This window comes from Mytilus galloprovincialis, chromosome 10, assembly GCF_965363235.1.
Source record: "Mytilus galloprovincialis chromosome 10, xbMytGall1.hap1.1, whole genome shotgun sequence".
NCBI classification, from domain to species: domain Eukaryota; kingdom Metazoa; phylum Mollusca; class Bivalvia; order Mytilida; family Mytilidae; genus Mytilus; species Mytilus galloprovincialis.
This window is the reverse complement of record NC_134847.1, coordinates 83,615,025-83,633,960: the sequence shown is the minus strand read 5'-3', so window position 1 is coordinate 83,633,960 and position 18,936 is coordinate 83,615,025. Positions and strand designations below refer to the sequence as shown.

General features: G+C 32.1%; 1 protein-coding gene across 2 annotated transcripts in view; it reads right to left on the bottom strand.

Annotated features, from left to right (window-relative positions):
- The window catches only part of LOC143048615 (E3 ubiquitin-protein ligase listerin-like), a 45,335-nt gene extending 27,381 nt beyond the window's left edge, over window positions 1-17,954 (bottom strand). Inside the window, exons 1-7 of one of the 2 annotated variants that reach the window (XM_076222401.1) lie at window positions 17,805-17,954; window positions 11,498-11,692; window positions 8,804-8,902; window positions 7,496-7,726; window positions 7,169-7,221; window positions 3,231-3,411; window positions 2,352-2,525 (exon numbers count right to left, since the gene is read on the bottom strand). In XM_076222401.1, coding sequence (XP_076078516.1) covers window positions 2,352-2,525; window positions 3,231-3,411; window positions 7,169-7,221; window positions 7,496-7,726; window positions 8,804-8,902; window positions 11,498-11,692; window positions 17,805-17,858 — 987 coding nt within the window. In that variant the 5' untranslated portion in view covers window positions 17,859-17,954. The remainder of the gene's footprint in view (window positions 1-2,351; window positions 2,526-3,230; window positions 3,412-7,168; window positions 7,222-7,495; window positions 7,727-8,803; window positions 8,903-11,497; window positions 11,693-17,804) is intronic. The other variant, XM_076222402.1, reaches the window with a different exon arrangement.
- Window positions 17,955-18,936: the final 982 nt, after the last annotated feature.

The following is an 18,936-nucleotide window of genomic DNA, read 5'->3' as shown; positions in this document are numbered from 1 at the left end:
TAAGGCAATATATAAATTTCATGTCACCTATAATCTTAATTATTGTACTATATTCTATAATAAACTTTTGTTGTTTTGTACAAATAGATTTTACCGATGCTACATAAAATACTGACCTATTCAGGACTGCAACATTTAATGTCATTTGAATCTATCTTGCCTTTTATAGCTTGCTATGCAGTATGGGGTTTGTTCAATGTTGGAATCAATACAGGAACCTATAGTTCTTTGCATCCACATCATTTGGTCTCTAGTGGAACACTTGTTTCTTTGAATTTCTACTTTTAAGGTGATATGGTTGTCTTTTGCCATCTTGGATTGTAAAAAACAGAAAATCTATGGTCCAGATTTTCAATCAAGTTAGCAAAATTTGATGCAGGAATGCAGATAACTAATGTGAATTTGCATTTAAAAGAACAAATTTATAATAAGATTATAACTTATATTAATATTTTTCCAAGTGTAGATAATTTTTGCTTGTTTTCAATGTTTTTAAATTAGCATTTTAAGGGGCGGTAACTCTCAAATAGTGCATGTTCTGAAGGAATCTACATGGAATTTTGCAATTTGTATTTTATGCTGAGTTCACATGTAATTTGAATTCAATTAGCATTAACTAATTCAAATTAGTTTAATTTGCATTCGAAACGCTTTACGTCTGAACATCAATTCTAATTCGAATTGCAATGCGCGTCAAATTCACTTAACTGTCTTAACAACGTTAACTTTTAATTAGTATTAACAAAAACGTATTTCTAATGCGAATTGGATAATTTTAATAAGCCAATTGGAATCAATTCGAATTAAAAAAGAAGAGTGTGTGAACGAGATTAGCGAATTCGATTTGCATTTAATTCGAATTCAATTCAAAATTAAATGTACGTGTGAACGAGACATTAGCCTGAAAAAACTTTTAATATTTTTAAAGCATTTTATAAAAGCTATCTTCTCATATTTTATTTTGCAATTCTATCATTTAGTTAACCTTCTAATCGCAAAATGACATTTTTTCCTGAATAGTCCATACAAAATTGGTCATTTTGTCTTAATCTGTAGCTTGAGAAAATGTGCGGCGACCTATCATTTTTATTTTATTTTTGAACATATATCAATATATACTACGTTTTGGCAAAGTATGAACAAGTTCTATCCTTTTAAAGGAGTGGGTCCGGTAAGGGCCGATTTTGGCCTCATATTTCAAGTTCATCTAACGAAAGATTTTGGACTCTTTTTAAACACTTAAGTGTCTATTTCAATTGATTCAATTAGTTTTTGAGAAAGATTTTAACTGCTTTAGTCATCAAAAACGCTCCAATTCAAGCTTAAATATGAAATATCTATCAAATATGTAAAAAAACGTCACTTTTCAGATGGTTTTCGTCGAAAATGAAAGTGGCCGCATCCGTGTTCATCCTCAAACTTTATATATGTTATGTATCATCACCAAATACAACTTACATTTCAATATAATGAATGAACACGAATGCGGCCACTTTCAATTAAGACGGAAACCGTCTAAAATTTAACTAAAATGCTAAAATTGTGAATATTTTAGTAATTTAGCATTACTCAATGATGCTAGTACCCGATATATGTGCATTGTATTGTCAAAAACAGCCCATATGTATGTAGCAGAAGCATTCTACTATCCAGTAAATAGCTAAATGATTACATTTTCACAATTTTGTAAAACTGCTATATTTTGGGGCCAAAAAGGGGTCTTACTGAACCTACTCCTTTAGACTCCCATACCACCTTAAAACAGTTTCAAAGCATGAAAGTTGTAAATGGTTTTCATAATATTCAACAATAGTTTTGTTTATTCTTATTTTTAAACAAAACAAAATAAAGGGATACATTTGCTGGTATTTAAATTCAAAATTTCCTTAATGATAATCATATAATCTTGTATGTTATTTGCAATATGATAATGTTTTTGAGACTAAAGGGCCTTTGATTAATCAAATGAGAATTGAATACATCTTTTTTTGTTTAATTTACCTTATCAAAATTGACAAGAGAGAGATCAGCTTCCCATACAACAGGACAGATCACTGGATCTTTTTCTTACCTTGACAAAGTTGACCAGAGAGAGAACAGCTTCCCATACAGCAGGACAGATCACTGGATCTTTTTCTTACCTTGACAAAGTTGACCAGAGAGAGAACAGCTTCCCATACAGCAGGACAGATCACTGGATCTTTTTCTTACCTTGACAAAGTTGACCAGAGAGAGAACAGCTTCCCATACAGCAGGACAGATCACTGGATCTTTTTCTTACCTTGACAAAGTTGACCAGAGAGAGAACAGCTTCCCATACAGCAGGACAGATCACTGGATCTTTTTCTTACCTTGACAAAGTTGACCAGAGAGAGAACAGCTTCCCATACAGCAGGACAGATCACTGGATCTCTTTCATCTATGTTGTTAAGTATGAACGGGGAAAGCTTTTTAGAGAATTCCTGTGCAACATCTGGCATTGTCTGACACATTCCTGCTAGGAAAGTATACATAGCAGCTTTAATCTGGAAAACAAACAATATAGCTTAAACAACAGACAATGAAAACAAAAATAAACTTGATTTTTTTATACAAATAAGGCCGTTAGTTTTCTCGTTTGAATTGTTTTACATGTCATATTGGGGCCTTTTATAGCTGACTATGCGGTATGGGCTTTGCTCATTGTTGAAGGCCTATAGTTGTTAATGTCTGTGTCATTTTGGTCTCTTGTGGATAGTTGTCTCATTGGCAATCATACCACATCTTCTTTTTTATATTGAGATGAAGGAAACACGCATTTAATTTAAAACAATGGATACTTTTATCTATGTCTGTGCTAATTTGTAAACATCTTTCTACTTGTCACTGGACTTGACTGATATATCAACTGGCAAACAATTATTTCGCTAAATGTTTTTTAATCCATTTTACTAAAATATTTATTTCTTTTAACAAATGTTTCATTTTTTGTTCCCATCTTTACAGATCTTTACAGAATAGAGACATTGGATAAATGTTATACAGATAACTAAATCGTTTAGGAAAACAGATAAAAAAAAAGTTTATAAAGTCCTTCAGTTTGTATTCTTTTACATCATGAAATTGTAAAAAAAAATATTGGTAAAAAGGTCATCTTTGTGTATGTCAAAACCCCTTTCTATAAAGTTAATAAACATACTGATTGAGACTTCTTATCAAGGTTGATTAAAGCATTAGTTACTACCACTTACTGAAGTAATTGTTGATTTTCCATGTTTCCAAAATTTTCCATCTTTCAGTAAAGTATTCATAAGGTGTTTGAGATCTTCAATCTGATTGGCTGGTAAAACAGTAATCAACTTTCTAAGAGCCAATAAGGAAGATGTTAACACCCTGTTGTATTTATTGACCATTTCATCCTGTTCAGTTGTACTGAAATTAAGTGTATTCAATAATTTTAGAAATTCTTTTATACAAAATCATATGCCTCTCAATTTTCTCATATCGTAGACACAAAGGACAGCAGATATATAAACAAATAATATTACCGTAACAGAAAACGTGACAAAATTCTCAAAGTGAAAAGCAAAATCTCATTTTAATATAAATAAAAGAACAGCTTTCCAATACCCCTGCATTCCACATATTTTAGACTATCCAAGGTACAATAACAATTCTAAAAAAATATTTGTTTTTGTTCTTTAAAGCTTTTCATCAATATCTTTATAGAGAAGTGAAAACTTCAGAGCCAATGCAATTTCCATCATAATTAATATTTCCAAGGGGAATAACTCGCTAAAATATTTGATCAGCAATTATATTCCAACCAGATGCTCCGCAGGGCGTAGCTTTATACGACCGCAGAGGTTGAACCCTGAACGGTTAGGGCAAGTATGGACACAACATTCAAGCTGGATTCAGCTCTAAATTTGGATTGTGATTAAATAGTTGACACAGCATAGGTTTCTGACACAGAATGAATGTGTTCTAATGAACTTAAAATTTTTGTTTCTCTTAGAGCAATTCACTATGCTGTTGAATATTAATCCTATCAAAAAAATGTTTGAAGAAATTTTCTTTTTTATTTATGAAATTTCAAATGAGAAAAATTGAACCCAATTTTTTTAATCACATCCCCCTTTCCCTTATTCCAAAACTAATCTCAATTAAAATTTCTAATGGAGTTTGCAACAATAACTACTCATTTAAATACATCATAAAATATTACGATGTAAAAAAACTGCTTGTTATCACTGAATGGTAAAGATTATTTTAATTTATCAGTTGGTAGTAAAAAGTGAATATACATTGTATATTGTATATAACAAAGATTTAAGTTGATTCTGGACAAAGAAAGATAACTCCAATTAAAAAAAAATCTTGCTATTGCACAATATTTTGCAATTAGATATTTCTTGCTTACTATTCTGGACAAAGAAAGATAACTCTAATTAAATTTTTTTTTGATATTTCACAATATTGTGCAATTAGATATTTCTTGCCATTGCGCAATACTGTGCAATTGAAAAGACTTGCTATTGCACAATACTTAATATAATAATTTTAGATCCTGATTTGGACCAACTTGAAAACTGGGCCCATAATAAAAAATCTAAGTACATTTTTGAATTCAGCATATCAAAGAACTTCAAGATTTCAATTTTTGTTACTGTGCTTATCCAGTGACCTTTGGGGTATCACAATAGCAATGGCTCAAACAGTTTACCAAATTGCAGTTAGATTTCTTCTCCAACTAACTGATCAACTGGTAAAATATTTTAGCAGATTGCTCAAATGAAATGTTGTTAGTATGAAGTGAGTGCTGTAAAATCAAAAGTAATACTTACCATCCAGATCCAGTTAGTTGATATCTTTGTCATTTGTTTCAAACACAAAAATGACTTACTATAATATGTGTCACTGAATAAGAAGGTCTAATTTTGACATGGAAACTTCTATCATAAATAGATTTTATAAATAAATAGTTGAAAACATTGTTTTGTAAGTCTATAATTAATAGCTCCGTTTTCCAACAACAAGCTAGTGCATAATTGTAATTTGGATTTTTTTTTCTAAAGCAATTACTTATCTGCTACCATTAAAGGGAAATAATTTACATTACTGAAAATCAGCAAAATGTTGTCACAATTTTTGTCTGACAAATATCAACTTTCCTCATTTAATTTGTTTGTAACATTACTTTTATGATTATTAAACTTTTATCCTCTGTTTTGAAAAGAAACAATGAAATTTATTTTTAAGATGATTAAAATTTTGAAAAAAATTGTAGGCAAAATCAGAAGCCAGGTATCATTGATTAATTTTTAGTGTACAATAACTCAATAAAAATTATTTCCCTTTAATGCCAGCAGATCAGTAATTTGTATAGAAAATATTATACGAATCATAATTACACAATAACTTTGTCTTAGAAGACAAAGCTATAAAATATACATCTACAAAACAATGGTTTGAACTATTTATTTATAAAATCTATTTATGATAGAAATTTCCATGTCAAAATTAGACCTTCTTATTCAGTGACTCATACTATAGTAAGTCATTTTTGTGTTTGAAACAAATGACAAAGATATCAACTAACTGGATCTGGATGGTAAGTATTACTTTTGATTTCACAGCACTCACTTCATACTAACAACATTTCACTTTAGCAATCTGCTAAAACATTTTACCAGTTGATCAGTTAGTTGGAGAAGAAATCTAACTGCAATTTGGTAAACTGTTTTGGCCATTGCTATTGTGATACCCCAAAGGTCACTGGATAAGCACTGTAAAATCAGACTAAGTTTAATTTTGGACCCTTTGGACTTTAGTGTAGACCAATTTGAAAACAGGACCAAAAATGAAGAATCTACATACACAGTTAGATTTGGTATATCAAAGAACCCCATTTATTCAATTTTTGATGAAATCAAACAAAGTTTAATTTTGGACCCCGATTTGGACCAACTTGAAAACTGGGCCAATAATCAAGAATCTAAGTACATTTTTAGATTCAGCATATCAAAGAACCTAACTGATTCATTTTTTGTCAAAATCAAACTAAGTTTAATTTTGGACCCTTTGGACCTTAATGTAGACCAATTTGAAAACGGGACCAAAAGTTAAGAATCTACATACACAGTCATGACAGTTAGATTCAGCATATCAAAGAACCCCAATTATTCAATTTTGATGAAATCAAACAAAAGTTTAATTTTGGACCCTTTGGGCCCCTTATTATGTTGGGACCAAAACTCCCAAAATCAAACCCAACCTTTCTTTTATGGTCATAAACCTTGTGTTTAAATTTCATAGATTTCTATTTACTTATACTAACGTTATGGTGCGAAAACCAAGAAAAATGCTTATTTGGGTCCCTTTTTGGCCCCTAATTCCTAAACTGTTGGGACCTAAACTCCCAAAATCAATACCAACCTTCCTTTTGTAGTCATTAACATTGTGTTTAAATTTCATTGATTTCTATTTACTTAAACTAATGTTATTGTGCGAAAACCAAGAATAATGCTTATTTGGGCCCTTTTTTGGCCCCTAATTCCTAAACTGTTGAGACCAAAACTCCCAAAATCAATCCCAACCGTTCTTTTGTGGTCATAAACCTTGTGTCAAAATTTCATAGATTTCTATTAACTTAAACTAAAGTTATAGTGCGAAAACCAAGAAAATGCTTATTTGGGCCCTTTTTGGCCCCTAATTCCTAAAATGTTGGGACCAAAACTCCCAAAATCAATACCAACCTTCCTTTTGTGGTCATAAACCTTGTGTTAAAATTTCATAGATTTCCATTCACTTTTACTAAAGTTAGAGTGCGAAAACTAAAAGTATTCGGACGCCGGACGACGACGACGACGACGCCGACGACGACGCCAACGTGATAGCAATATACGACGAAAATTTTTTCAAAATTTGCGGTCGTATAAAAATAATTAGAAATATTGCTGATATAAACCTATGATATCAGTTTCAATAAATTCTGGCAAAAATTGTACACATGAGAGCGCTAAAGATGCAATTTTCCACATAATCAATGTTTCCAAGGGACATAACTCTTTTAAAATGATTGATACTGATTTTTGAATTTGTTGGAGACGTTGATGATGGGTGGTTTTCTATGTTTCCATGTTTCCAGGTGACAAAACGATACCAGGTAGTTAATACAAGTACTTACGTAGAATCACTCAATGTATTAGGTGTCTGATTTAGGAGATTATCCACCAAATACTAAAATACAAAAATATGTTCATTATATATATGAAAGCCTAATGTTAATAACCTTTCTAACAACACTGATATAAACTATTATCAACTTAGAATCAATTAGTAATATTATGTCTGTAGTTTTATCCTTTACAAAAATTTAAAAGTACAAAATGTACATCTTCTTTTCATTTAGAATAAAACATTTGGAGTTGTCTCTTTAAATGTATTTTACAGACAAGTATCTGTCTTCTTGGCTAGAGTGAATGGTATCTAGGACGTAGATTGTGATACCTACCTCTGTGACTACAGATTTACAGAAAACAAGAGCATCAGTCTGCTTGGCTGGAGGGAAAGCTGTCTGGAAGGCTTGCTGTGCTGCTGTTGACACAGTAGGGTAGGTATCACACTGACACAGTAACCAACTTCCCATTAAACTCTTCAGATAAGGGGCCAGATTCTTCCTCACTCTCAGCACTAAAGTGTTCATAGACTGCTGGGTACATTCTCTAACTTTATGGTCTATGTCCTGTAAGATTAAGTATATATGTATAGCTTAGGTGTGTAGGGAGTGCTACATTTATACCTGAGTTTACTTGGTTTTTTTGCATCTGGTATATAAGTGCAGTTTTCGCAAAAAAAACTTATGTCAGAAAATCATCTTTTTAACAATATTCTTTCAATCAAAATAGCTTCTAACTCCTCATTTTAGCAATTTTACAAGGTCAACCATAACTTTACTGGACTAGGCTGTAGTTTGAAGGCTGATGGTGCATAAAGCATATATTTGGTGTAATTGTTCAATGACTATTAGCTATATATATAGGTACATTGTCTGATCTTGTAAACATTATGTAAATTAAAAAAAAACAGTAGTGGGATAATCTTGTATTTGTAAAAGTGACTAACAAATTAAGGTGTACCTACTTTTTATTTCATTTCTTGATCATATTGATATAGTATTTTTTCAAACACTTGTATTTAATCTTACAAGAGTTGATTTAATATATATCTATATGTATAGAATGTTGAGACAATCATTCAAACTAATAAATCAATTTAAATATCATTTTAATTCCAAATCAATGGACCCCTAAGGGTATATTAATTTATTACAGACAAGAAAATAATAAAAAGAAAAACATGAATTTATCTTTTTAGATAAAAAAAAAAATCATTAAAGCTGTCAAATTTATGTTCACCGATTTGACTCAAATTTTCATATTTGTTTTATAACAATGTAAAACATTTATCCAAATTATAAAAAGTCTAAAATAAACAATTTACACGGCATGGGCACAATAATATGTAGGTTTGTTTGATTTTTATTTTAGTCTAGATTTTACAATATTTGTAATACATGTACCATTCTGGCCAGGGATCTAAAAGAAAATATCATATTTTCCCTACAACTTTTGATTGTTTCCAGCCATTTTTAGCCTATTTAGTTGTATTTGTTATAAGTAATTTTTCTTACTTTGTTCATATAAGAGAAGATGCCAGTTTGACATATAAAAAATAGTTTGTGACAATTTTTAATTTTAATTTTTTTCTTATCTCTTGAGACAAAGTTTCATGAATAGGTTGACAAATGGTACAAACTTACAAGAGCAACTTTATTGTAGATTCTTGGCCAGAAAGGTAAGACAGCCTTTAGATGTTCTATGTCTTTCTCTTCACATAGGACACTGAACTCCTGCAATGCCTGTAAATACAAAACATATATATACTGCAAATTCAGAAATTATTGCGTACATTTAATATCCTGAATATTGTGATTTTTGAGAAATCAACAAAAATGTGTAACAATAATTTGTGATTTTAGAAACATCTCCATACAGATATACTGAGTGACAATGAAAACGCAACACTTTTGTTTTTCAAAAAAATCTTAGAATTTTTATTCTATTTACAAAGATTTATATTAGAACTTTGTCATTTCGTATAGTTGGTTGAAAATGACAATTAAGACAATTGTCGACAATTTTACGTTTGAGTGATTTTTGGAACAAATGCGAAGTATAAGGGTTATTTTGAATGGACATAAACCGAGTTCACCCCTTCAACATACGCACCATTTTCACGATTTTGTTATTCAAAGCTTGGCTAATGTCATGAATTTTCCCACCCTTATTGTTAAGAAACTGCAATAAACATCTGAGTAAATGTCAGGACTTTCTGACAAACAGGGATATGCAGTTTTGGGCATGATCCAATGAAGCCTTTCACAGCATACAATTATGAGAAGACTGAAGTTGTAGCCTATACAATAACCCAAACCATCCACAAATTCAACCAAAATGGATCATTTAATGATAAGCCACATCCCCGGATACAAAAACAAGAAACGCTCAGATACATTTGATCTTTAACATATCCGATATCGACTTTGATGGCTGTTCAAAGGTCACGAGAGTTCAATGGTGGTCACAGTAGAACCTTTGGAGCAATTTCAGTAAAGCACCATTTGAACAGAAATTGTTAAAGAGCACCACAGTCTTTCCTCAGTGACATCTAAACGGCTGTCTGGCGTCAACATCAAATTCTGTAGACCAAAAATCATTCATTATGTACCAAAAACCGTCAGTGGTGGTTACATAGACATTTGGCACCCGCCTTGGCCAAAAGTCATGCTTTTCGCTAGATTTTGGTCCAATCGAGCAAATTTGGCATCAGATTTGACATGGTTTAGACAATGAAAACCACCAACAATATCATAAAGTCAGCTTGAGTTTGCTTTGCAGGACAAGTGGAATAACATTGCTTGGGATCACATTAAACGTCCTGGATGATCAATTCCAGAACGCTGTCGAGATTGCGCTACACCACGGAGTTGTAACATTTTTTGTTAGGACTGTGAGATGATGATTCGACATTGGATGTTTCGTTTACTTATTGCGCACGAAAGATGACAATGAAACATTTTTGTTTGATATTGATCTATTGTTCAAATTGTTAATTTTCATGAACAATTTATTTTGAAAGATTATCATTTCTAATATAAATGTTATTTTTGAAAAACCAGGTATTGGGTTTTCATTGGCACTCAGTATATACATGATATATGCATCAGATTTCAGAATGCGAGTAGTTATTATTGTGATATTTACCAAGTCACATTTATAAAAAACCTTGCAATAATTTTTGAATTTACAGTATTGCAATAGCATTTTGAGTTATGAATACCATTTCTGACAGCTACTGTAATTCTGAAATCAAAAGCTTATACTACATTGTAGTAACTACAAAATGTCTCATTGATGTTCTTTTTTTAAAAGCTAATTTCATAATACATCACCACATGTTCTGACAATTCTTTTGGGGGGGTAAAACAGACTTTGAAGGCATAGTTAGTATAATTCATTATAGCAGGTCTTTCTCTTTGTGGAGAATGACCCTATACTACTATAAGTTAATTAGTCTGGAGCATATTATTCAGTCTCTTTGTGGAGAATGGTCCTATACTACTATAAGTTAATTATTCTGGAGCATATTATTCAGTCTCTTTGTGGAGAATGGCCCTATACTACTATAAGTTAATTAGTCTGGAGCATATTATTCAGTCTCTTTGTGGAGAATGGCCCTATACTACTATAAGTTAATTATTCTGGAGCATATTATTCAGTCTCTTTGTGGAGAATGGTCCTATACTACTATAAGTTAATTAGTCTGGAGCATATTATTCAGTCTCTTTGTGGAGAATGGTCCTATACTACTATAAGTTAATTAGTCTGGAGCATATTATTCAGTCTCTTTGTGGAGAATGGTCCTATACTACTATAAGTTAATTATTCTGGAGCATATTATTCAGTCTCTTTGTGGAGAATGGTCCTATACTACTATAAGTTAATTAGTCTGGAGCATATTATTCAGTCTCTTTGTGGAGAATGGTCCTATACTACTATAAGTTAATTAGTCTGGAGCATATTATTCAGTCTCTTTGTGGAGAATGGTCCTATACTACTATAAGTTAATTAGTCTGGAGCATAATGATATAATTCAGTGGTTTTTCGTTATTTGCTGTATATCATTTTACAAATGTTTTAGTATTTAGTTTTATTATTTTGTAGTTATTTTTCCTGTTTGAATTGTTTTACATTTGTAATTTCAGCACCTTTTAACATCACTATTCAGTATGGGTTTTACTCATTGTTGAAGGTTGTAAGGTCACCTGTTATTGATACATGTACCTTCAATGTCATTTGGTCTCTGGTGAAGAATTGTTTCAATAGTAATCATTACACTTCTTTTTCTTTTTTTAATTAAAGTCCCTTATGAAAATGGCTTGTTATTATTATACCTTAACTTTAGTCGTACTATCTTTCTTAGTCAATTTCCTCAGAACCAATCTGAAATCAGCATCTAAGGTGTTATCTATATCATCGAAGACCTGACTGGCGGGTACATATCCTGGACTTCCTGTAAACCCTATAAAACCTGTTGCTGCTGTTCCTGTTGTCACTAGCAACTGAGCAGCTTGACTACTACTCGAAGGCTAAAATAAAATACATCTTAATAATTTTTGTGACAAATATTTCCCTTTCAACAACTCCTTTAGATCATAAGCAGTCAATCCAGACATATTTAAGATATTATCTATAATACTAAAATAACGAGGTCCAATTTGTCAGCCGTCATGGGGTAAAAACAACAAATCAAAGAATTTAACTTTATATATAGCTACTGTAATATCATGAATATAGGACAATGGTGTTGATTAAAAAATACACCACTCCAGACCCTTTTGTTGTCCACATAATTAATATTGCCAATAATTAACAAGTTCCGGGTCGAATCTAATACAGATATCAATAGTATATTCACCTGTTACATTGTACCTATTACCTTATCTGTACGTTCCGCATCTGACAGGCTCACCACCATACGGTGTATTTAGGATTTTGCTATATACACCGGTCATAAACACAGGGTTGACACTACTAAATTCAATCATTGTCTCATTGTTCCCTATTGTAGAATGCAAATGCATGTAGCTAGTATTTTAATCAGTATGACTTTCTAAGATGACAATACCAATACTTAAATTTTGGACTTAAATTAAGGCATGTAGGTCCAGTTTTCAATTTGTTAGCCAGCATGACGTAAAACAGTGAATCAAAGTCTAATTCAACTTTATTTATAACTTATACAGGATAATGCTGTTAATACAAAAATACCCCATTCCAGCCCCTTTTGTTTTCCAAATAATTAATATTACCAATAATTGATAAGTTCCAGGTAGACGGGTTCAAACAGAAAAATTTTGAAAGCAGAGAAAACTGTGCATCTTATAATCGGCATGACTTTATCAGATAATACGCATAGTTATATACTTTAATTCAGTCATGGACTGGCGATATCACAGGTGTGTTCTAGTATAACTTAATATAAGCATTTAGCAACAAACAATTTCTTATAAAACTTGCCAATATTAAAAAAACAAGTTTGAGTATTCTGAAGGCTTAAATTATATTAACAAGGAGTCACTTCTGTACCAACATGGGAAAATAAACATATTTTATGGTGAATGGACTCAGGGTGAACCACCTTGTCAAAACTAGCTAGTGTAACTATATTGAAGTTTGCAGTATCCTACCTATTCTTTCAATTCTACACTACTACTGACATCTATTTACAGGAAAATAATGTGACAACACCCATTGTAATTTACCATATAAAATATAACAGTGGTTTTAAGAAGATGCACTTTGGGTGAAATATGTACAGGCTTGTGATATTGTCGTACGACAGTCGTACAATTGTTTTATTAAAATGGTTTATGCTGGTACCCACGACAATGTGTCCATTGCACCACAGTCTGTAAGACAATACCACGGCAGCCACACAACAGTGACAAAACAAAAAATTGTAAAGCAAATAAAATGCATGTCCAATTTTGGTCACACGACAGTGCCCCAATGCTCAAAATATCGTGCGATTGTTGTACGACAATCACAGATGAACAGTTGGGGCAAGTATGTACACAACATTCAAGCTTGATACATGTACAGCTCTGAATTTGGATTGTGATCAAATTATTGACATAATATGAGTTTCTGACACAAAACAAATGTCAAGATCTTACAAATCTATTATGCAATATTGTGCAATTAACGATTTCTTCTTCAAACTTTTCAAAAATTTGTAATTGAAAACTACTACCAACCCCCTTTTTTTTGGCAATAAGTCCAAACCTGACATATCTTTATACATTATTTACAATTCTAATATGACGTCCTTATTACGCTTTGTAAACAAAGCCGTGTTCTAATGAGCACAAAATATGTTTGACACATGCGCACGAACTTACTGTTCATATTAACGTTATTTCCATCGTTATCCTTTAAAATATATACATTTAAGCAGCTACATTGTAACATAAACTTTTATTATATTTTTTTATGAAACAACATATATTTACCCTGCTCGTAGCTTTTAAACTTATCAAATATGAAATGCAATGAACAGAATCCTCCAGGAGGAAACGGGAACAGCCAAACATTTTTACGGTAATTTCGTACTCTTCGACCTATAAAAGCTCAGTGTAAAATATCGACAAATATAATGCCTACCCATGTTAAAATGAGCATAGAGCATGACATGAAGGAATTATTTCTTAAGTAGTGTAAGGGAGGTAAATTCGATCATACCAAACATTGTATGTTAACCGTTTTTGAATTACCTCCCTTACACTGCTTTTAAATTGTCTTAATTGTCCATTGACAAGAAAAACCTAGTTTTCCCCCTTTTTTGCCCCTAATTCCAAACAATTTTAAGCCATAACCCCCCAAAGTCATTAATAACCATCCCTTGATGGTATGGAAACGTGTGACGATGTAGACGCAGACAACTCATGATACCATTATACGACGCAAAATTTTTTTCATATAAAAATCAATCAATCAAATATTATTAATATACCAACTAAACAATTTGGACAATTATTCTTAATGTCATAATGAGACAAAATCATCAATTGTCACTGGACTTCCAAAATGTAGCATTTTTTACAAATTTTTCACAAAAAAATGGTCTCACAAGTAGGCTTTGAAAATTTGGTTGAAATGCATGTTTCCAAATTGTATGTGAAATTGAACATTTTTATAAATTATGGTAAATGGTAGTGAAATTAAACAAAAACGAAACTTATTTTAACAAAAATAAAGAAATGTACAAGCAAGGATTTGTATAGAGACAATATACAAACCCTTGGTACAAGTATTTGATTCCCAAATTAAAAGTCATTATACAACACTTTTTAAGTTTACATACAAAATTTTGGAAGCAAACTTTAAAAGCAATTTAGATTGGCAATTTTGTCAATTTCTTATTTGAAATGTTCTAATATATTGGGTTAATTGTATTCTATATTGGAATATCAAAGATTTTCTTCTGCCAAGACAAAAAAAAGGGTAATTTTAGGCCAAAAAGTCATACTATATTGTACAACATTTTGGAAGCCCAGTGACGAAATGTATTTTGCAGTGATTTTTACTATGACTGTTGAATTGCTGCTAATCAGTTACATGTATGCCTAGTCAATCCCCCATGGAAAGCCAATTTGTGAATGTACCAATTTTTCTAGTTATGAATGACTTACATTGATTTTAGGCCAAAAAAAAATATATGTCTGTTTAAGGTTACATCATCAAAATAAATAGGGTAGGTAGGTCGGTATTCCCATTTATCATGTTTATTATTTTTTGAGTTGCGAGTTTCCTTAAACATTTGTTAAAACAGCTGTCATATTCACGATTGTGAACATTGGGATGTATCAGGCAATTGATCGGATTACGACGGAAATAAAATGGCTTAGGGTCGGCGCTCAAATTAGGGTAGGTCGGGTAACCGTAAACAGACATATATTTTTTTGGGGCCTTACACTGGTTGATCTGAGGTGAATCGGTGTAACCAACACATTTGTGTATAAAGAATAATATTCATATTTAAATTTTGTTTCTTTACATTCAAATGTTTATAAAGTTTTCTTTACATTTTCAATATACCAACTGATGCTCTGAAAAAAGGAATATATAAAAGTTTCGTCATGTTATGTGACTTTGGACGATAGAATTTCTAGTCCGAGATTACTCTGACGTCCAACAGCTGTTTTGCCAGACAAGCTGGGGCCGTGGGACAAATTTCATGAGAGTGGTTGACATTTTCATGCTTTATGCTTCTATTTTGCATACCTGTCAACTCACCCGTTTTTTGCGGGTGACACCCGTTATTTTCACCTCTCACCCGGGAGTTTTTCTTTACCCGGCGGGTCCCAGGAATTTCTAACATTACCCGTTTCACCTGGATTTCTGACCGGAATTGTTTCCGGTATTTAGAAGTAATACGACCTTCGGTTTTATCGGTCTTTTTCAATGTAACCAAAAGTCAAAATGTAGGACTGTTTACCTGAGCTACGTAACGATATTTTCAAGGTAAGATTAGTTTTTTAGTGAGTATTATTCAGTTAATTAAATTAAAAAATAGTTTGTCATTTCAAAATTATGTCGGAAAGAAAGCGGTCCCTGTCTGGGCCAGCTTGTTCCACACCAAGTAAAAGGAAAAAGTATTCATGTTCATACAGTAAATGTTGGGAATCGGAATTTAAATGGGTTAAACCAAGTGAAAGGAGCTAGAATGATGCTTATATGTTTATTGCACACTTTGTAATTCACATATCAATGTTAGCGCAGGGGCAAGAAATGATCTTGTCAGACATTCTAAAACAATGACTCATTCAAAGTTGGAAAAATCTCAGCAGAATCTAAGGGCATGGCATCTTTCTTCACAAAGACCAAAAGTGTTTTGGCTGATAAAGTAACTAATGCAGAAACTTTATTTTCGTACTTTGTGGCTGAGCACAACCTTTCCTTTGCAGTAACTGACCATTTCACAAAATTGTGTAAATTAATGTTCTCTGACAGTGAAATAGCTTCAGGTTATTCCTGTGGAAAAACTAAAACCACCCAAATAGTGAAGAGGGCCCTTTCAGTTGAAAATAACAAAGTGGTAGTTGAAAACAAGCCAAGATTTTTTGTTTTGTCAAAACTTGCTAAAACATTACTGGTTTTGCCAAACAGCAATGCAGACAGTGAGAGGGCATTTTCTTTAGTAAAGAAAATAGCTACAGAGTTTAGGGCTGATCTTAATAAGGATACACTGTGTGGATACACTGTGTGCTCTTCTTTCTTGTAAAATGAATACACATTTGCATTGCTATGAACTGAAACCAAGTGCAGTTCTTTTAAAGAATGCCAAGTCTGCTACTATGGAATATAACAATGGTATCAGGTCCGTTCGCGCCCAATATACTTTCGCACCCTACACGTTCGCACTCTACACGTTCGCACCCAATTTTAATTCCAATTCCAGTTGAATAATTGGAAAATCATGATTGTTGTTTTTAATTGCTTTCGTGTAAATACTGAATGTATTTATAGCTTGGTATGAGTAAAAGATTGAAGATTTTAAATGAAAAACACAAAAGATAATTGTTTTTAACAGCTGGGTCCCTTTGATCTGAAACAATCAAACAATAAAATATAGCAATACACTAGTACAACCAAAACATGATAAAATTTATTCAACACACACAAAAAAAAACGTAGTCAGAATCTCACTTCATTTTGAAACAAGTCAATGAAACAAAGTTATAGCAATACACTAACCAAAACATGATTAAGAATTATTCAACACAAAATAAAACGTTGACAGAATCCCACTTTATTTAGAAAGAAATTTTTTTTTTTTAACAATACACTATCCAAAATATGATTAAGATTTATTCAACACAAAAAAAAAATTCTGTCTCACTTTATTTTGAGACAATGAAAACATTTATATTTATAAGAATACTACTTGCCAAAACTTGATTACAAAGTTATTAAACACAAAACCAATTAAAACTGGGCGCGAACATGTAGGGTGCGAACGAACTTTGGGTGCGAACATGTAGGGTGTGAAAGTGAAAGGGGGCGAACATGAGTAGGTGCGAACGTGAATGGGCACGAACGGACCCGGATTCTATAACAATAGTCTGAAATAAACTTGTATACATGTTCTAACTGTTTCATATACATATTGACTATATAAATTATATGTAAACATATTTTCGTTCTTCAATTGAGCCCGCAAAATGTCGTACGCGTTATGACCTGAGATTTTTTTTCTCAATGCAGGTCATGACCTGACTTTTCATTTTCAGAGGTTGACAGGTATGATTTTGACCAAAAAACTTAATATGGAGGATTGAAATCGACTAACAAGATGTAAAAGAAGCAATATAAACAAAACTATAACCCAAAGATTCAAAAAATATATTTTATTCTTTTTATAGAGAGGAAACAGTTTTTCCAGAATAGTAAAACATTACCATTTTGAAAATTTGCTATTTCTTCGTTGTTATTATGTGTATTGATAAAAGTGAAAATGTTTTGAAAATGTCTTCACAATGCCTTTAAAATGAGGTCAAGTTTTCTTAGATCAGTTGATTTAAAAAAAAATCACTTTCCGTACCTATTTCAAGAGTTCATTTTTTCAGAGATTGGTCATTTTTGTACCAGATTTTGTATCATTTTCCCTTCAATAAATTGTTTCTCCTGATTATTTACCCGGACATTTCCCTTTGTTCTCTGTGACTGTTTCTTATTCGTGTGTCCAGGCATATTCTACCTGCCAAACATACGCAAATGTAAATTTTCCACGTTTGATTGTGAAATATTGTGGGAGATTGTTGAGTTGTGCCCCTTCACAAGGACGGCCTAATAAATGTCTTACATGTACCGAATCCGGGTCCGTTCGCCGCAAAACATGTTAGCCCCCTTTCTCTTTCGCGCCCTACATGTTCGTACCATACACGTTCGCACCCTTTTTCTTCTTCTTTAGTTACGGAATACCATCAACTTTTTGGGGATTACTTTCCGGCGCATGCCTGTATGAGGTCGCTTTAAGTTAATTTCATATTTTTTTTTTGTTACTTTTATTTATTTACGAAATTTACAATTTTTTAAGTTTCAATTTTTACATTTTTTATATATATTTTTTTTATAACTATAAGATAAAAACAATAAGCACATTTAGTTCAGATGAGAGTATGTTTTAAGGAGCACCTCATGAGTGAGTGCATCCTTAAAGTTGTCTGTAGAGGTTTGGTTTGAGATATCTGGTGGTAATTTGTTCCAATCTTTGATTGTTTGGCTGAAGAAAGAAAATTTAAAGGTGTCTTTATTACACTGAAGTTGTCTGTATGTCTGTTGATGGGTAGTTCTTGTTTTAGACTGGCTTTTTATGAGTATATCTTGCGATGGTATTGCAATTTCATTGTTGATGACTTTGTGCAACATTTGGAGTCTGGTTTTTAGTCTGCGTTCTTGTAAGGATTGCCATTTTAGATGTTCTATCATTTCAGATACACTGCTGGTATTGTGATATCTGTTGTAAGTATATCTTGCAGCTCTTCTTTGTACTTGTTCCAACTTATATATATTTTCTGAGGTGTATGGATCCCAAACTGTACAGCAGTATTCTAGTTTTGGTCTAACTATTGTTTGGTAGGCTCTTTCCTTAACTAATTTAGAATTTATTTTTAGATTCTGATGAATGCTAATGATTGGTTTGCTTTTGCTGCTGATTGTTGAATATGTTTGTTCCATTTGAGGTCTGAAGAAAGTGTAATGCCTAAATATTTTGCAGATTGAACTTGTTCTAAGATATGACCATGCATGTTGTAATAAAAATGTATTT